At 43.4% G+C, this 20,935-nt stretch overlaps 1 protein-coding gene across 2 annotated transcripts in view; it reads left to right on the top strand.

The window, feature by feature from the left end:
• mon2 (MON2 homolog, regulator of endosome-to-Golgi trafficking) overlaps positions 1–20,935 on the top strand; it is a 197,555-nt gene that overhangs the window by 117,670 nt on the left and 58,950 nt on the right. For both annotated transcript variants that reach the window (XM_072485024.1, XM_072485023.1), the window contains exons 15-22: positions 1,188–1,300; positions 1,397–1,501; positions 3,861–3,941; positions 4,243–4,316; positions 4,408–4,498; positions 5,794–5,895; positions 18,368–18,478; positions 19,906–20,081. In XM_072485024.1, coding sequence (XP_072341125.1) covers positions 1,188–1,300; positions 1,397–1,501; positions 3,861–3,941; positions 4,243–4,316; positions 4,408–4,498; positions 5,794–5,895; positions 18,368–18,478; positions 19,906–20,081 — 853 coding nt within the window. The remainder of the gene's footprint in view (positions 1–1,187; positions 1,301–1,396; positions 1,502–3,860; positions 3,942–4,242; positions 4,317–4,407; positions 4,499–5,793; positions 5,896–18,367; positions 18,479–19,905; positions 20,082–20,935) is intronic.

Genomic DNA, 20,935 nt, shown 5'->3' with positions numbered 1-20,935 from the left:
CATCCAGAGGTGTTTTATTCACCACCATCCAGAGGTGTTTTATTCACCACCATCCAGAGGTGTTTTATTCACCACCATCCAGAGGTGTTTTATTCACCACCATCCAGAGGTGTTTTATTCACCACCATCCAGAGGTGTTTTATTCACCACCATCCAGAGGTGTTTTATTCACCACCATCCAGAGGTGTTTTATTCACCACCATCCAGAGGTGTTTTATTCACCACCATCCAGAGGTGTTTTATTCACCACCATCCAGAGGTGTTTTATTCACCACCATCCAGAGGTGTTTTATTCACCACCATCCAGAGGTGTTTCTGTTCACCACCATCCAGAGGAGTTTCTGCTCACCGCCATCCAGAGGGGGGTACTGTTCACCACCATCCAGAAATCCTTGCTGACGTGCTCACGTGAGATATTGGATAAGGACAGAATGACGGAACTGAACTCTTTTTATAAAGCCTCTTGCTGTTTAGTAGCCTCCTGATGCATGCAAACTGAGGGTTCATAATGGAATAATAATCTCTTGGGCGAACTTGCAAAGCGCAATAACTGCATATGGAAGCTTAACCCAGCAGTCATCAATGCCTTCAGAAGAGGAGGAGAAACACTTGTTGAAGGAAATTAAACTATCTTTTTTTAAAAAACATGTAATATAAGAAGACAACCCTCAGTGAGACACTTAGTAAGTCAGATTATTTGACCTGTGTACTGTTTCTAAAAAGGTTCTTGGTGAGGTAATTTTACAACAGTGATATTCTAGACAATTTCCCGTGTTCAGTAAGTTGAAAATGTATCAGGACCTAATTTCCTTTGCATATAATGTGTCCTTCAAAGGCCTGGCAGGTTAGGTACTGAGAGGCTATTTCCCTTGGCTGCAGAGACTATAACTCAGTCATGTGTGTCAGCATAGGAATCGGCCGCTTATGACTGAAGTGAGATATTTCTTCACTCAGAGGCTTATGAATCTTTGGAATTATGTGCCCCAGAGAGCTGTGGATGCTCAGTCAATGACTATATTCAAAATAGATCAAAATCTTTGGACTCTAAGGGAATCGAGAGATATGAGGAAAGAGTGAGAAAGTAGAATTGATGGGAGAAGATCAGCCATGATCTTAAGGCTGAGCAGGCTTGAGGGCCTTTGTGTCCTACTCCTGCTCCTAATCGATTGTTATGTTCTCCTTTCCAGCATACTCCATTCAGGGTCAAAGTGTGCAGATGATCAGCCCATCAAGTGATTCACACCAGCAGGTGGTTGCGGTGGGCCAGCCGCTCACTTCTCAACACCAAGGGACCGTTATGGTAAGGTGCCTTTTCTTCCATTCTCAAAGAATACATAATTACTTTGGCACAGTGCATTTCGGTCATTTATTTAACAAAACCTTTCTTCTCCTCAAGTTGACTGCAAAAAATATTCAGTGCATGCGGACGTTGTTGAATTTGGCTCATTGTCATGGTTCGGTTCTTGGAACATCATGGCAGCTTGTTCTGGCCACTCTACAGGTAAATCTCCTCACTTCATCTTGTATTATAAGAATTAGGTTTTCTATTTCAATAGTAATTGGCATTGTTTCCCTTTTGTTTGACTATAATATAATTTTTTGATTGTGATATGTAAATATTAGCGTGAAATGCGTCTGGGTGTGAAGGCCATCTCTCAAAGTAAAATAGTGTCCTTTGGATGAGATGTCCTCAATTCTGTGGTTAGTAGGATGTTGAAGGGTTCATGATACTATTTGAAAAACAGGGAGTTTGTCTGGTCTGGTTTAACGTTCCTGCCTCAGCCAGCATCACCAAAATCAGATTAACTGCCCATTGTTTGTAAGATCCCGCTGTGGCCAAATTAGCTGCCATGTTTGCCTACAGGAACACACTCACTGTGCTTCAAATAATTCCTAAAACAGTAAATTCAGCAATCCCATGTTCCCAGTGGGGCACCACTCCTGAAGGGAGCCTAAGTCACTGTTAATGCTGACCCATGTTTCCATTGAGTGAGACCTGCTACTGGGAGCACTAAATGCATGTGTAGCCAATTAAAAACTTCTGGGAAACAGTTATGGAAATGCAACAGATTATTTGGTAATTATCCACTTTGGGATCTTGCTATGTGCACGTCAGCTGTTGCATTTCCTGCAGTGACTACACTTTAAAAGTGCTTCATTGTCTCAAAGCAGTTTACTATCCTGAAGTTGTGAAAGGCACCATGTAAATACAGGCCTTTCCTTTGCATGCCAGTGAAGTAGTGCTGGATTCTGCAATTAGTTTTCTGTCTTACCTGCCAGATTTTGTTAGCCGATAAAGTTGTAGATCTTTGGGGTGGCATGGTGGCACAGTGGTTCACACTGATTCCGATGTCGGGTGACTATATGGATTTTGCACATTCTCCCCATGTCTGCATGGGTTTACTCTGGGTGCTCCGGTTTCCTCCCACAGTCCAAAGATGTGCCAGTTAGGTGGATTGGCCAATATAAATTGCCCCTTAGGGTGAGGTTGCAGGAATAGGGTGGGGAATTGGGCCAGAGTGGGGTGCTGTTTCAGAGGGTCGGTGCAGACTCAATGGGCCAAATGGCCTCCTTCTGTACTGTAGGGATTCTATGATCAGTGTAGTCTGTTACAACTACAACCATCTAAATGTTTCATAGTTTAAAATGTTCGCATCAGACTGCATCATGACTACTTTTTTAGATCCAAATCAAAAAGAAAAAATGAAATGGATGTGGTAGCACTTAACAGCAATTCCATACATGTCACAGAAATGATTTAGAAGTACTGGAAGATCAGAGACACAGATCTTCATCACTGACAGGGCGGAATTGATTTGAACAGACTGATTACAGAGGAAACTATCTTTATTCAAGAGTTGTAAAATTGCCAAGAAGCTGAGAGGATTGAAGGGTAAGAATAGTGGAGTGAGTCACACGTGTAGACCCAAAAATGGTTTTTAGATTCAGGGGGAGCAGTGGAATCTGATGCAGAATCTGTTGGCCATACTTAGTGCACCTAAATTGAATGAGCATTTCAGCTAGTTTAATCCTTACAAAACTGTAATTTTAAAAACATAAGATCAATTTGTGTGCAGATATAATTTTCTCAGTTTGAATTGGTTAATATTTACCAGATTGATGAACGTTAACTCTAATTCAAATTCATGATGCTATACATCACATATTGCATAGTTCTGCAATACATTGCAGTTTAAACGGCAGCATGTGCACTTGTTTTGTAATGCTAATGATTAGAAAATGACAGCAAAAGTGTAATATTCGATTGAATTAGTAGTATAATGGTTTTCGTATTCTTTGCCTTAATGGAAAATCAATTTTAAAAGGTCAAACTGTAGATCAATGCCGCGGCAGTGTTTTGCTACACCAGTGGTTATTTCAACCTGTGACACGCTTTGCTGCACCAGTTTTGTGGTTATACTAACCTGGCACAAAGTTATGAAAATCAGATTCGCTGTGCAGGTTTCCATGGAATTGTTTATATACATATATTTAATTTCTGGAGCACCCAGCATGTACTACTTGGATATGTTCGCTATATATAGGTTAACATCAACATTGGAAGCTGAGTCTACTAGGTTTACTTAAATTTCAATCTATCAATCTTTTCAGGTGTTCCAGTAAAATTTGTATGATGGTGTTAGCAGATTAGGGATATGTGAAATATAATTCTAGTTAATATTTCCATATTTACTATTTGAAAAATTCTGTGAACAGTTGTGCAGTTTCACAGCTAAAATGTATGATCTATTGGTCTATTCACTGGTTTACATTTTTTGTATTGCCATTTGGTAATGTTATTAAGTAATAATTAAAATTGTGAGTTAATACAGAACTGAATTGGATTTTCTTTTCATCAGCATCTTGTGTGGATTCTGGGTTTGAAACCTGCAAGTGGAGGTGCTCTGAAACCCGGTAGAGCTGTTGAAGGACCAAGCACTGTAAGTAATCTATTTGATGTGATATTCAAATTCACCTAGCTTTCTATTACTTGCAGAACTATCAAAATACACCTCGTACACATTGTACATTGGTCTTTGGTTTTCTTTTTTTAAGTTTAAAATGGTTCATTTGAATGTATTAAACCAATTAGAATTTAATGGCTCAGAGTGAATTTTGCAATAACTCTTGAGCTACATTCTGCTGTCAGGCCTTTACAGCACTATACAAGCTTGCCAGTTATCGTGATCATGCTGCATATTGTTGTATAATTAACAAGTTTATGGTTTTAACCCTCTTTAGGTTTTGACCACGGCTGTCATGAGTGATTTGCCAGTGATTTCAAACATACTTTCAAGACTATTCGAGAGTTCCCAGTGAGAATTATCTCTTAATAAAACAAATTAGTAATTTTATTATCGGCTATTGCAACCAGTTCATAACTTGCTCTTTAACTCTCATTTGAAGGTATCTTGATGATGTCTCACTCCACCATTTAATAAATGCTCTGTGCTCCTTATCAACCGAAGCCATGGATATGGCATTTTGGAACAACAAGGTACAAATGGGAAAGTATCTATTGTTGCTGATTTGTGGTGTTCATCGGTACCACAATGGTTACTGTGTAATTGGGCAAATGTTTATGCCACTGAGGTTTCTGTTTTGCTATCAGTCGTTGACTGAAAATTCTGAACTGAAACCACAAAACTGTTAAATAAGAGAAATGCAATTTTCATAAACACTTGCATGGTTTGTTGGATTCTGGAATTTATTTTAATCTTATTCTGAAGTACTGTTTTGTAAACCATATTCTGTGCTTCGTGTGAACTTTTGTTGTCAATTTGACACTGTATCTTGTTACCCCATCCCCCACCAGACCAAGTTTAGCACATTTAGCACAGGTATTCATTAACCTGAGTAAATGTCTCTCATTTTCTTTCTTAGTAACTACTGACTGGTGTTTCCATTTTATGTCACTAGATGACCATATTCTGACATTACAAAAGTGAATTATTATGCTTCAAAGAAGAGGTGTACAGTTTTATCTGAAGAGCTATTTCTTTAACTTAATTTAGTTTCCTTTAAAGAGCATTTTGAGTAAACTATATCCCTAAAATATATTGACCACGATTGTTACTTCTGTAATTCTTTGGAATGACATTGTTGCAGCGAATTTAGTAACAAAGCACTGAATGGCAATATTAAAAAAAAGATTCTGTGTCCCAGATCTTGTTTAAACTGATCAGTAGTTTTTCGGATACATCTGTCGGAATGTTATCTGCGGATATCCATTTTGAGTGCCCAAGTTTTTCATAAATCCAAATTATTCTTGCATTTGGATTATAGGAACATAAGGAGGCCATTCAACTCTTTAACTCTTTAATTCTTCCATTCAATTAGATCATGGCTGATCTGTGTTGAAAACTCCCATTTACCTACCTTGGTTTCGTATCCCTTAATATCCTTTCTTGACAAAAATCTATCAATCTCAGTTTTGATCTTATCAGGTGACCCCCCCTCCCTTCGCTGTCCTCAAGACTCAGTAGATTTTTGTGGGGGTTCCAAATTTCCACGACTTTTTATGTGGGTAAATGTTTCCTGACATCACCTCTGAACAGCCGAGCTCTAATGTTAAGGTTGCACCCAAGTGTTCAGAATTCCCTACCAGAGAAATAGTTTCTCTCTATCTGTCCCATCTACTCCCTTGATCATTTAAATTAGATAACCCTACATATTTTATATTCAAGGGAATGCAAGCCTAGTCTGGGTAACTGTACTTATAATTTAACCCTTTTAGCCCTGGTATAATTCTGGTGAATTTGCTTTCTGATAATTTGTTTATGCTTGAACTAGGAGCCATCCCTTTTTGCTGTTGCTAAGTTGCTAGAAACAGGATTGGTGAACATGCACCGAATTGAGATTCTCTGGAGGCCTTTAACAGGACACCTTTTGGAGGTAAAACTTTAAATTTTTGTCATGGGCAAGGGAGGGGAGTCAAACTGAAATCCCCAATTCCCCTCCCTCCCCTCTCTGAAATGGGTATGGTTTTGGAAAGGAGTGTGTGTATACATTAACCCTGGTGAAAATGTAGTTGATTTGAAAAACAGGAGCAAGCTTTCGTAGGTTTAAATAAAGAGGATTATTTATTCACACGTTGACTCCGAAAGTGTAAATGCCATGACAATTGCTTAGCATTCTCAGGGGCAGCATGATGACGCAGTGGTTAGCACTGCTGCCTCACAGCACCGAGGACCTGGGTTCGATCCCGGCCCTGGGTCACTGTTCGTGTGGAGTTTGCACATTTTCCCCATGTCTGCGTGGCTCTCATCCCCACGACCCAAAGATGTGCAGGGTAGGTTGGTTGGCCACGATAGATTGCCCCTTAATCGGAAAGGAAATAATTGGGTACTGTAAATGTATTTTTTTAATTTTACACACGCGCACACACACACACGAAAGGTACAGTTAAAGAAAATAGTATATTTTTGCAATTTTGTAAACCAAAAGAATGGAAATATCTTTCCATTCTTGCATTGTAGTTCATTTGAGTTATAGCTGAAGTCAGATATCCAGATCTTTGCAGGATTCCCTCGAAGCAATGAATGGTTAGCAAGTCACAAAGCTGGGTACTTGTGATTTTTGTATCAGGAGGTCAAATTCTTTACAGTTGGACTTAGAGTTTTGAATCAGGCTGGGAGAGTTTTGAATCAGGCTGGGAGGCTCCTTTAAGATGTATGGCCTCCAGGTTCTTAAAGGTAAAGATGGCACAGCCTTTTTCTGCAGCTGCTATGTCTTTCGGTGTTTTCTGCAGATGCTGAGACCTTTCTGAATCTTCATTTAAAAAAACTGTTAATTTCAGCCGGTTTTGGTCATATGACTGGTATTGAAATTGTCCACCCAGAATGGTTTAGCTGAAAGCCATTGCTATGGAGTTGGGACGATGGATGAATTGTTCTTACTGAGGATGAATTGGTCTCTGCCCAGTTGTCATTGTTAGGGTTCTAAATCAGAAACATGGAGTATGGGGTTGTCTTTTGGGTAAATCCCCAAACAATAGCAAGTGTGAGTTCCACAGATAGTACTCATCTTGATACATCCAATTGAGGGAGAGTACCCCACGCAAAATGAGGCAATTAAGAATAAAAACAGAAAATGCTGGAGAAACTCAACACGTCTGGCAGCACCTGTAGAGAGAGAAAGAGTAAACATTTTGAGCCCGTATGAATCTTCTTCTGATGAGTTAGCGTCTTCAGACCAGTTAGGAACTTGCCAGAAGCTAGAGTGTGCGTTGAAGTTGCAAAGATCATCCGACCCATTGCAGCCATCTTAACGGTTTATGAGTGTTCCTTTCAAATAAAAGACAGTTCCAGAAACTTCTATCCAGTCAGAGTCTATATCTAAAATTATGACTATCACATGCCTTTTATTAAGTATAACAATGTATTTATTGTTAAATGTAACTTGCATCAGAGGGTATGAGTATTTTTAATTCAGCAAATATTATGTTTCCCACTTGTTGGTTTTAATAATTTGATATGAAACAAGTTGAGTAGAGTACCCAGTCCTGGTATTTCAGAAAATGGAGCGGAATAATTCTATTAAAATGACATAAATAACAGAATTTCACTTTGCCAAACACGTTTCAGAAGTGCTTTTAACAATCTGAAAATATAGAACGATTTACGAGCCTACAACTAAATGAATTGGGTGATTAAATAGATTTGAGCCCCAGACTTTCCTTTTGAACTAATCAAATGAATATCCTACAAAGAGAGTTTGAAAGTCATATTTTAACTCCCAGTGGACATGTTTCCAAGATGAATTACACTGGAATTGGACTCAACTTGACCAGCCAGGCAGTAAGAATGATATGGAAACAAATTCAGTACCACCATAATGATATGAAATGAAATGAAGACAGTGAAGTGACCTTTAAGACACATGTTCAGCTTTAGTTTTGGGTTATTAAGAGAGAATATTGAACTGCATGTGAATTCCTAATTCTGAGATGGAAATGCCTGGTGTTATCATTGATAGTTGAGAGGAAAATATTCATTATTAGATCCTTTATCTTCATCTGCAGAAAATTTAAAATTTGATTAGAGTGAACATAATGCTGATAATCTCTTAAGAGTGAACATTGTGTTGCTTGGTACAGGGCAGAATTGTTCTCGTTTTATTTTCTATTATTATTCTGTAATAGTGAAAATCCTAAACCTCTAATAGTCATGAGAGGTCGGAATGAATCTGTGGTAGTGGTTGTGACATGTTACAAATCAAAACATTCATTTAGAAGTGATACACGTAAATATTTTCTTCATGCCGTTTCCAGATGAAGCACTTTGAATTATTGATCTTACCGTGTTCTTTGTGTCAACTTCATGCTGTCCCTTTCTGTTTTCCTTCCTACCGCTTCCTCTTGTTGTCATTCGCAGAAGGTAAGTCCTTCCCCATTATCTCAGCATCCCTGACACAGTTTTTGTCCTGAAGCCGTATACTTTAGTTATCATCATAAACATATTTTGCTCTTTGTTCTACTAACAAATTTTCCTAATTCAATGTTTTAAATCTACACTACATTCAAAAGTGCTGTGCTGCTGGATAATGTATTCTCAGTGGAGGATACAAATCTAGAAAAGTGGTGGAGTGAGTTTGACCTTCAAATCTGGGAATGAAAGATTGAAGGAGCTTTTTAAATAGTGCTGGGGAGTTGAGATCTTGCACTCTTCTGGTATTTGTTTGTCGAGTTCAATATCTTTCCCAGGAGTCCATGGAATTACACTAATGATTACTGCATATATCCAGAGATGGAGTAATCTAAAGAATTTCAGAGTAATAAAATATCTAGTGATGCTCTTATTAAAATAAACCTAAGGGTAAGAACGGATTTGCATTTATACAGCACCTTTCACATCCACTAGACATTCCCAAGTAGGCCACATTCAACAAAATATTGCACAACTTTTGAAATGTAGCTATTTTGATGTAGGAAGAGGTCACTTGCCAATGTGTGCACATTGATGTTTTATAAGTAACAAATAAATGCATTGCCAGATAATCTCTCTCTGCTGTTGGGTGAGGAAGAATGTTGGTCAGGACACTGGGAAGACTTCATATTTATTTTTAAATAGTTCCATTGAATCTTTCTTGTGTACCAGAAGAGGCAGACAGATTTTAGCCTCTCTGAAACACAGCACCTTCAAAGATGCTGAATTCTCTGCACCCAGAGAGTGGGGCCTGTATGCACAATCTTCTGATGGAGAAGCGGGAGTGGTCGCATTGAGCCAAGTTGGCAGTAAACCAAATAGGAGTCAATTTTGTAATAAAGCAATTTGAAGGTAAAGGATATCACATTTGTCCAAGGAAATGTTTTTTTATAAATATGTTTTATTGAAATTTTTTTCCCAAACAACAATTTTTCCCCTCTTACAAAGCAAACGCAACAATAACAATACAGAAATTTTTAACAATACACAAGTAACAAAACCCCTTTATCTTTGACCTAAACTAAACTAAACCCCCCCCCCCCCCCCGCCCCTCCCTTCCCCCTGGGTTGCTGCTGCTGGTCATCTGTCTTCCCTCTAACGTTCCCCTAGGTAGTCGAGAAATGGCTGCCACCGCCTGGTGAACCCTTGAGCCAATCCTCTCAGGGCAAACTTTATCTGCTCCAGTTTAATGAACCCCGCCATATCGTTTACCCAGGCCTCCAGTCCGGGGGGTTTCGCCTCCTTCCACATGAGTAGGATCCTGCGCCGGGCTACTAGGAACGCAAAGGCCACAATGTCGGCCTCTTTCGCCCACCAACTCCTCCCCCTCTTCCCTCATCTCTCGGTAAATCTCTGACACCTTGCCCTCTCCGACCCACACCCCTGAAAGCACCCTGTCCTGTATCCCCTGTGTCGGGAGCAACGGAAATTCCCTCACCTGTTGTCTAGTAAACGCCCTCACCTGCATATATCTCAAGAAATTTCCCCGGGGCAACTTATACTTTTCCTCCAATGCTCCCAAGCTCGCAAAAGTCCCATCTATAAATAAATCTCCCACCCTCCTAATTCCCAACTGGTACCAGCTCTGAAATCCTCCATCCATTCTTCCTGGGGCGAACCTATGGTTGTTCCTGATTGGGGACCCCACCAGGGCTCCCCGCACCCCTCTCTGTCGCCTCCACTGTCCCCAGATATTCAATGTTGCCGCCACCACCGGGTTCGTGGTAAACTTTTTAGATGAGATCGGTAGCGGCGCCGTCACCAGCACCTCTAAACTCGTCCCTTTACAGGACTTTCTCCAGTCTTTTCCACGCCGCTCCCCCACCCTCCATCATCCATTTACGTATCATTGCCACATTGGCGGCCCAACAGTAATCGCCCAAGTTCGATAGTGCCAATCCTCCTCTGTCCCTACTACGCTGAAGGAACCCCCCCCCTTACTCTCGGAACTTTCCCTGCCCACACGAAGCTTGTGATGCTCCTGTCCATTTTACTAAAAAAGGTCTTGCCGATTAGTACAGGGAGACACCGAAATACAAATAAGAACCTCGGGAGGACCATCATCTTAATTGCTTGCACCCTGCCCGCCAGCGATAGAGGCTGCATGTCCCACCTCTTGAAGTCCTCCTCCATTTGTTCTACCAACCGTGTCAGACCAAGTCTGTGCAAGGCTCCCCAGCTCCCAGCGATCTGAATCCCCAGGTATCGGAAATTTCTTTCCACTTTCCTTAGAGGCAAGCCTTCCATCTCTCCACTCTGATCCCCCGGATGTACCACAAACAACTCACCCCTCCCCATGTTCTATCATCCCCCCCGCTGGGTCCGACACGTATAACAATAGGTCATCCGCGTATAACGAGACTCGGTGTTCTTCTCCCCCTCTAATCACCCCTCTCCATTTCCTGGAGTCTCTCAACGCCATGGCCAGAGGTTCAATTGCCAACGCGAACAACAATGGAGACAGCGGGCATCCCTGTCTTGTTCCCCTATATAGTCGGAAATACTCCGATCTATGTCGACCTGTAACTACGCTTGCCGTTGGAGCCCCATAAAGAAGTCTAACCCAGCCAATAAACCCGTTCCCAAACCCAAACCTCCCCAACACCTCCCACAAACACTCCCACTCCACCCCACCAAATGCCCTCTCTGCGTCCATTGCCGCCACCATCTCTGCCTCCCCCCCCACTGGGGGCATCACCATCACCCCCAACAGTCGTCGCACGTTAACACTCAGTTGTCTCCCCCCTACGAACCCCGTCTGGTCCCCGTGCACCACCCCCGGGACACAGCCCTCCATCCTCGATGCCAGCACCCCTGCCAACAACCTGGCGTCCACGCTCAACAACGAAATGGGTCCACAGGACCCGCACTGCAATGGATCCCCATCCCTCCCCAAAATCAACGACATCGTCGCCTCCGACATCGTCGGAGGTAGAGTCCCTCCTCTCCTGGCCCCACCGAACGTCCTCACCATCAACGGGGCCAACAAGTCCACATATTTTCTGTAATACTCCACCGGGAACCTGTCTGGTCCTGGGGCCTTCCCTGCTTGCATGCTTCCCAGTCCCTTAATAACCTCGTCCACCCCAATCGGTGCCCCCAGGCCTACCACCCCCCGCTCCTCCACTTTCGGGAACCTCAATTGGTCCAGGAACTGCCGCATCCCCTCCTCTCCCTCTGGGGGTTGAGACCTATACAGTTCCTCATAGAAGGTCTTGAACACCTCATTTATCTTTCCTGCCCTTCGCACCGTGTCTCCCCTTTTGTCTCTAATTCCTCCTATCTCCCTCGCGGCTGCCCTCTTTCGCAATTGATGAGCCAACAGGCGACCAGCCTTTTCCCCATATTCATACCTCCTCCCCTCTGCCTTCCTCCACAGCAGTACCTCCGCCTTTCTGGTGGTCAGAAGGTCAAATTCCGTCTGGAGTCGTCTCCTCTCCCTGTACAATTCCTCCTCCGGGGTCTCTGCAAATTCCCTATCCACCCTTAAAATCTCCCCCAGTAATCTTTCCCTTTCCTTGGCCTCTGTTTTCCTTTTGTGGGCCCCAATGGAGATCAGCTCTCCTCTGACCACCGCTTTTCGTGCTTCCCATACCACTCCCACAGGGACCTCGCCGTCGTCATTGACCTCCAGGTATCTCTCAATGCACCCCCGCACTCTTGCACACACTCCCTCATCTGCCATCAGTCCCACATCTAATCGCCAGAGTGTTCTCTGCTCCCTTTCCTCTCCTAATTCCAGGTCCACCCAATGTGGGGCATGATCTGAAACCGATATGGCTGAGTACTCAGCTTCTTCCACCCTAGAGATCAACGACCTTCCCAAAACAAAAAAATCTATCCGGGAGTACACTTTATGGACATGGGAGAAGAAGGAAAACTCCCTAGCCCTAGGTCTAAGAAATCGCCATGGATCCACTCCCCCCATTTGGTCCATAAACCCCTTAAGTACCTTGGCCGCTGCCGGCCTTCTTCCGGTCCTTGAGCTGGATCTATCTAGCCCCGGGTCCAGCACCGTATTAAAGTCCCCTCCTAAAATCAAGTTTCCTACCTCCAGGTCCGGTATACGCCCCAGCATCCGTCTCATAAATCCCGCATCGTCCCAGTTTGGGGCATACACATTAACCAACACGACCTCCATTCCCTCCAGCCTGCCACTCACCATTACGTATCTACCTCCGCTATCTGCTACGATGTTCTATGCTTCAAATGCTACCTGTTTCCCCACCAAAATGGCCACCCCTCTATTCTTTGCGTCCAGTCCTGAGTGGAACACCTGTCCCACCCATCCTTTCCTTAGCCTAACTTGGTCCGCCACCTTTAGGTGCGTCTCTTGGAGCATAACCACGTCTGCCCTTAGTCCTTTCAAATGCGCGAGCACTCGGGCCCTTTTTATCGGTCCGTTCAGGCCTCTCACGTTCCACGTGATCAGCCTCACTAGGGGGCTACCTGCCCCCCTCCCGTGTCGACTAGCCATTACCTTCTCTAGGCCAGTCCCATATCCCGCCTCCGCGCTCGCTCCCCCAGCGTCGCACACCATCCCCGCCCACCCACTCTTTAGCCATTTCCTTTTGGATTTCCGCAGCAGCAACCCAGTTGTTCTCCCCCCCCCCCCCTCCCTCCCCCCCCCCCTCCCCGCTAGATCTCTTTCTAGCATGATTGCTCCCCCCATATTACTTCCGTAAGTCAGCTGACTTCAACTGACCCCGGCTACTCCTGCTCACTCCTCGACCCCCCCGTGTGGGGAACTCCCATCCGCCTTGCGCCTGTCTTCCCGCCTTATTCTTTCTGGCGCGGGAACATCCCTTTACCTGACCCGCCTCTTATGGCGCAGCTCCCTTTCCCCTCCCCCTCCCCTTCCCCATTCTCCAACTATGTCCCGTCTTTCCCCCCTCACCGGCGCCCACATTTCCCCAATGTCTCCCCCCTTCCCAATTTACTTCTCAATTAACTTCAACCATAACATTAACAATAACATTTCCTGCAGCATCAGTCCCTCAGTTCCGATCCAATTTCAATTCTTTGATGAAGGTCCATGCTTCCTCCGCCGTCTCGAAATAATGGTGTCTCTCCTGATACGTGACCCATAGTCTTGCCGGCTGCAGCATCCCGAACTTCACCTTCCTTTTATGCAACACCTCTTTGGCTCGGTTGAAGCTCGCCCTCCTTCTCGCCTCCTCCGCACTCCAATCCTGGTATACCCGTAACACTGCTTTCTCCCATCTGCTACTCCGCACCTTTTTAGCCCATCTCAGGACCTCTTCTCTATCCTTAAGGCGGTAAAATCGCATGATTATCGCCCTGGGTGGTTCTCCCGCTTTTGGTCTTCTCGCCGGAATCCGATTTGCCCACTCCACCTCCAAGGGGCCCGTAGGGGCCTCAGCACCCATCAGTGAGCTCAGCATCGTACTTGCGTACGCTCCACAGTCCACTCCTTCCACACCCTCAGGGAGACCCAGTATCCGAAGGTTCTTCCTTCGCGCTCCATTTTCTAGGGCTTCGATCCTTTCAGTACACTTTTTATGAAGTGCCTCGTGTGTCTGTGTCTTAACCGCCAGGCCCAGGATCTCGTCCTCAATATCTGTCACCTTCTGCTCCACCACGCGGAGCTCTGTCTCCTGGGTCTTTAATGTCTCCTTGAGCCCCTCAATTGCCTGTAGCAACGGGGTCAGCACCTCCCTCTTCAGCAGCTCCACGCACCGTCTCACAATTTCATCCTGCTCAGGCCCCCATGTCGCCTGCGCTTTCTCCGCCGCCATCTTGTACTTCTCTCTTTCTGACCCTTTGGTCGACGATTCCTCGCGCTGCAGCCGCCGCCGCTGGTTTTTTTCCTCCTTCGTTTGGGGGGGACTCCCTTCTCACACACCCCACACCGGGTTGCGTCGTCGAAAAATTCCCCGTTGGGGCTCTTAAAAGAGCCCGAAGGTCAGTCGGAGCTGGAGCCGCCGAAGCGTGCGGCTAGCTGGGCATCACCGCAACCGGAAGTCCCTTCAGTGGCCTTGAAGATGCCCTGTTTATCCTGCAGTTGCAGCCAAATCTTTTACTGTTTCTGCCGTGTCTGGCAACCCGGAGACATACCCTTCCTGGGGGACACTGTCGGGGGAATATTGCAGCCTTCTTCCCACACCGGGAAATGTCAAACAAATGCCGTGGGGGCCCTGTAAAAGAGCCCAAAAGTCCGTTCCAAGCAGGAGCTGCCGAATATGCGACCTAGCTCTGCATAGCCGCACCCGGAAGTCGTCCAAGGAAATGTTAATGCTGAATGTAGAAGACCTGAAGTTTGCGCAACTAAGTGAAAGAACTTATCAAACGTGCCACAATAAGTGGGACGTTCTTTGGAATTTTGGTCCTAGCTTAATTTTGTTGATGAAAAGATTGTCATTAATTAATAAAATTAATGAAAATTTTGAAAATCCCCTTTTTCTCTGCCACTTATCGTCCCACACGTCTCCTCTCCACCTGATATCCATGTGTTGACACTTGGGTCACAATTCATTGGATAATATTTCAGAGAAGTGATCCACTGTGATTTTGCCCTGTCTAATCCAGGGGTGTTGAAAGCAACCCTCGCTGCCACACCAATTGTGTAAAAAAACCTGGAACCCTGTTTGACTGAGCTACTCAGAATAAACTCACTGAACAACCAGGAGCCCAAAAACAAGCCTCCAAATGAATCAAATGTGTAAGTCAATGTTTTTTTTAAAATATATTTTATTCAAAATTTTTGGCCAACCATAACAGTACATTGTGTATCTTTTACACAGTAATATAACAATATAAATAACAATGGCCAGTTTTTTAAACAAGAAATAAATAATATATAAACAACATCAAAATTAAAAAAAACTAAATGGCAACTGCCTTGTCCCAAATAAATACTCTCCAAAAATACAATTCAGCAGTCCAGTATACAATTACCTATAACAACCTATACATATTATACTTATACACTAACATCCCTGAGAGTCCTTCTGGTTCCTCTCTCCCCCCCCCCCCCCGGGGTTGCTGCTGCTGTCGTCTTCTTTTCCATTCCCTCTATCTTTCTGTGAGGTATTCGACGAACGATTGCCACCGCCTGGTGAACCCTTGAGCCGATCCCCTTAGGATGAACTTAATCCGTTCCAGCTTTATAAACCCTGCCATGTCATTTATCCAGGTCTCCACACCCGGGGGCTTGGCTTCCTTCCACATCAACAGTATCCTGCGCCGGGCTACTAGGGACGCAAAGGCCAAAACATCAGCCTCTTTCGCCTCCTGAACTCCAGGCTCTTCTGCAACCCCGAATATAGCCAACCCCCAGCTTGGTTCGACCTGGACCCCCACCACCTTCGAAAGCACCTTTGTCACCCCCACCCAAAACCCCTGTAGTGCCGGACATGACCAGAACATGTGGGTGTGATTCGCTGGGCTTCTCGAGCATCTCGCACACCTATCCTCTACTCCAAAAAATTTACTGAGCCGTGCTCCAGTCATATGCGCCCTGTGTAACACCTTAAATTGTATCAGGCTTAGCCTGGCACACTAGGATGATGAGTTTACCCTACTTCGGGCATCAGCCCACAGCACCTCCTCAATCTCCTCCCCCAGCTCTTCTTCCCATTTCCCTTTCAGCTCATCTACCATAATCTCCCCCTCGACCCTCATTTCCCTATATATGTCTGATACCTTACCGTCCCCCACCCATGTCTTTGAGATCACTCTGTCCTGCACCTCCTGCGTCGGGAGCTGCGGGAATTCCCTCACCTGTTGCCTCGCAAAAGCCCTCAGTTGCATATACCGGAATGCATTCCCTTGGGGCAACCCATATTTTTCGGTCAGCGCTCCCAGACTTGCAAACGTCCCATCTACAAACAGATCTCTCAATTGTGTTACAACCAGATCTCTCAATTGTGTGTGTAAGTCAATGTTTAATTGAAATTACTGCAAAATTAATCAAACCTCCGATGGGATAATAACTGCTTTTACTTTGAAATTACATAATTTGAGTTATTTATAATTCACAAAATGTGAAGTAGTAAATTCCTAATTTGAATAGTTTACATTGCTTAAAAATGAATTAAATGCAAAAATCAACAGAATGCACGAGGAAGGGGACCTTGTATATTGGATCTGCGTGCTCACATTTAAATTGGGGATGTATAGAATCCCTGCAGAGCAGAAGGAGGCCATTCAACCCATTGAGTCTGCACCAACGCACTGAAAGAACACCCTACCTTGGCCCACTCCCCCAAACTATCCTCGTAACCCCACACATTGACCATGACCAATCCACCTCACTTGCACATCTTTTGACACTAAAGGGCAATTCAACATGGCCAATCCCCCTTACCTATGCATCTTTGGACTGTGGGAGGCAATCGGAGGAAACCCACATAGACATGGGGGGAAACGCAAAAACTCCACACAATCCCCCAAGGCTGCAATCGAATCCGGGGGTCTGGCGCTGTGAGGCAGTTGTGCTAACCACTGTGCCGCCCGTCGTACCACCTTTGACACTTGACATTAAAATTAATGAATTTCATAACCTTTAGTCAAATTGTCATTTAAACAGAGCAGTTCACATGAATGATTTCTCTGCTATTATTTCTGTGCTATTCCTAAACAAAGGTGGGAGTAATGGGCCCTGTGGAAGAACTGGTGAAATAATATTCCTCTGCTGCAATTGTGCTTTAAGTAAAATAATGTATAGCTCAGAAATAGAATGTGTCCAGTGATTATTACATTATATTTCATATGGGTTTTTACAGTTGCTTGAAATATCATGTCAGTAGTCTTTACAATGATCACCTGATCTCAGAATAAATTGTATAATGCTTCTTGTAAATATCATAAACGTGAGAGAATTAAATCATCATCAATTATTGTTTAAATTGGGAACCAATTTGAAATTTTCAGTAAAATCTGATTTATGGAACATTGTTCCATCAGGTAATAGTTTGCAGTAGGCATTTTCATGTTCCTGAGACATTGTGTGGAGAGATACTTGGCTGTTTGAGATATGTGAGCTGCAAGTGTCATCTATAAAAGAACAGCAAAGGAGCTAATCTATCCTGATGCGAATACTTGTTTATTTTGAGCATTAATTTACCTTCTACGATTAGTGTTAGTGTAGAAGGGTTTTCACTTAGACCGTCGTTAATCTTTGTCTGGAGTTCAGACACAACTCATCTCTGTAGTTGAGCAGAATTCACTCCCTCCTTGGAGTGTCTTCCTCTACTTTGCTCTGACGGCAGGTTTAGATGTGACTCCATATTTAGAGTGCATTTGCGTTGTTGCTACAGAATCAGTGAAAGGGATACTGCTTTGCCCTGCCACCACAGTTGTGATGTGAATATACCCTGATTGCTCCTGAGTTTAAGAAGTTAACCAGGTTCTTTAAATTCACTAAATAATTGAGCATGCCCTTCCGGGAATGTTCATGCTGAAGTCAACTTACTTCGGTGGTTGTCCAAGGCAGTGAGCATCAGTTGCAGTGTGGTATTTTCACAGACATAAAATCTTACTTGGGACTGAAAGTTGCAAGGGAGTTCTTTGCAATGTATTCTTGGTAGCATGTTGTTGAAAATCCATTTTTTAATGAAAAATTGCTTACACCTTTAATTGCAATTGAGAATCCTCATAGCAGATAACGATTAAAGAAAGTAGATTCCCTGACAGTAATACTCTGCTTATAGACATGTGAAAATCAGGAGTTTGTGATGCAAAGTCTTGAACCTTAAAGTAATTCTATAAATTTGATCTCTCGCTTGTGATGTGAATTCAACGTTTCAAATTTGGAACTGGATTTTACTTGAAGATCTGTTTGATTTTTTTTCTTTTTAAAAATTACACTAATTTATCAATACGATAGTAGCGTATTCAGGGTTCTGCATGTTCAGTTTCTTAAAGTATCTGGCCCCTGCTTTATACCTAAATGTTTTCTTTTTGTATTTGGTTCTCAGGTGTGCCAGCACCCAAATGCCAGGATGCGGGAGATGGGAGCAGAAGCTGTGACCGCTCTGATGAAAGCTGGATTGTCTTTTAAACATGATCCACCGCTATCTCAAAATCAGGTTAGGTAATCAAGGGGAAGAATGAGCAGGAATAGATTTTACAGCCCATTCACTCAGGTACTGCCATTGACCAGAGGATAGATTAAATGCATTCTGCTCGAGGCCTAATGGCAACCGAGAGTGCACTCGTGGTGCCTTTGTTACATTTCTTATTTATGTGAAAACGGGTTTTCAATCTGACCACCTCCTTAACTGATCCCGGAACAAATCCATTCCCATTGGAAATTTGTCATTTCAACCAAATGTAACAAAGTAAAACATGTTTCAGTACGAAAACCATCACTGACTTAAGTGGTTATGAGACCTCGGGCAGATTGCGAAGGATCCTTGCTGTGATCAGCCCTTTTACCTGCAATCATTACCTTCAAAACTGCATCTCGCTAATCTTTCATGGTTTGTGATGATTTTTAAACATTGCCTTCAGGAGTAATTTCTGCACAAATGTCTGTGGCTAAAGGCCAAAGCTTACTTTCAATTTACTGATTAAAACCATTTAAGGTACACAAGTACAAAATTAAAGCCATTTCTGTGACCAATAAAATTGGCCTTATTTGAATTTAGTTCATTTATAACCAGCTTAAACTCAGTGATAGGAGTACAGGAATATATATATCCAGGAATATAAATCAATTGTTTAAAGCACCAATTTTACTGCAAATCTGCTGAAAATTTGTCGCAGATGATCAGTGTACTGTAATTTTGTCTAAGTTGAGCGAATTTTAACACATGAACAGCTCAGATTTATATAGATTTTGGCATCCATTGTTTCGATCAGTTGGTTAATGCAGCATTCTACTGAACCACGCAGAGCACTGGGCCCCAAGTGAAGTCAGGAACAGCCTTAACTGTACTTCCTTCTGCAGTCAAATAGCCAGACAGCAGTATTTGGACTTTTGGTTGAGAAGAAGAATACCCAACCTTAATGTGTTTGCATGGGTCTCTACCTTCAAGAGATAACCTAATGAACTAGACTTTCATTTTTTCTTTCAATTTAAAATGCACTGTTCGGCCTTTTGTTTTTGACCGGGGATCTTTGTCAATTTTGTCATTGAAAGGTGCCAAGTAATACACTGGAATTTCTGAAGCCCTAAATTTGTGTTCGTAGATTCTGTAATTAAGTTGCTTGGTAGTACAGAACTTTAATATTGCCCAAGTTGTTAGTCTTGCGTTCACCAAGACAAATGCAGGAATGCTAAATTTCAAACAAATTCTGCTATCGTATATCTTGCTGATTATTTGAAATTTGGCATTGTTGCATTTGTCCTGATGAGTGCATGACGAAAAACTTCATCAACAGGCCTCTCTTTTCAGCACTATTCAGATTCTGTATTCTTCTATAATTTGCATTGTGTTCCTTGACAAGGTCTTATTTCTTGATGGCCTTTTGACTTTGTTTCCTCTGAATTTCGTCTTGCGTTTCTACACAGAGGCTACAGTTGCTGCTGCTAAATCCACTGAAGGAGTTGTCCAATATTGTGCACTCTGACATCCGACAGAAACAATTAGAGTGTGTGCTTCAGATCCTGCAGAATGAAGGAGACAGCTTGGGGCCCGGCTGGCCGTTGGTGCTCGGAGTCATAGAAGCAATCCGAAATGACCAAGGGTCAGTAGCGACTGCTCCTTTCTACTTCCTTGCAATTACCATAGCTGAGACCTGCATCAACATTTCCGCCCATCACAAATTTATATTTGAATTGCCCTGGCTCCTTTTCACACCATCGTGTGACTATGGAGAGGAAATAAAGACTTAATGACACTGTTCTAAAGTGTGTACAGGAACAGAGGGACATGCAAGTGCAGATCCGTCAACATTTGAAGATGGTGGGACTTATTGAGAGAGTTCGCAAAGAATATGGGATCTTGAGCTTCATAGAGGCATTGAATACGAAAGCAGGGAAGTTGGGCTAAACCTTTATAAAGTTTTGGTTAAGCCCCAAATTGAGTATTGCATCCAGTTGCACCACACTTTAGGAATAACGTATAGGACTTTGAGTGGGTGCAGAGGTGATTATTTAGAAGGTTGGTTCCAATGGTGAGGTATTTTAGTTACAAGGTTAGGTTGGAAAAGCCGGGGTTGTCCTCCATGGAGCAAAAGCAATTAAGAGATTTGGTGGAAGTGTGCAAGGTTATGACAGTTTTTTTTCAAATTTAGAGTACCCAACACATTTTTTCCAATTAAGGGCAATTTAGCATGGAAAATCCACCTATCCTGCACATCTTTGGGTTGTGGGAGTGAAACCCACGCAAACACGGGCAGACTGTGCAAACTCCACACGGACAGTGACCCAGAGCCGGGATCAAACCTGGAACCTCGGCGCTGTGAGGCAGCAATGCTAACCGCTGCGCCACCGTGCTGCCCTAAGATTATGACAGGTTTTGATAAGTCAGATAAGGAAGAATTGCTCCCATTAGCTGATTGTACAAGGACTAGAGGACCCATATGTAAAATTTTGGGAA

Source organism: Scyliorhinus torazame, chromosome 19, assembly GCF_047496885.1.
Source record: "Scyliorhinus torazame isolate Kashiwa2021f chromosome 19, sScyTor2.1, whole genome shotgun sequence".
NCBI lineage: Eukaryota > Metazoa > Chordata > Chondrichthyes > Carcharhiniformes > Scyliorhinidae > Scyliorhinus > Scyliorhinus torazame.
Note: the sequence above shows the minus strand (reverse complement) of the source record. Positions and strands in the feature narration are given on the sequence as shown.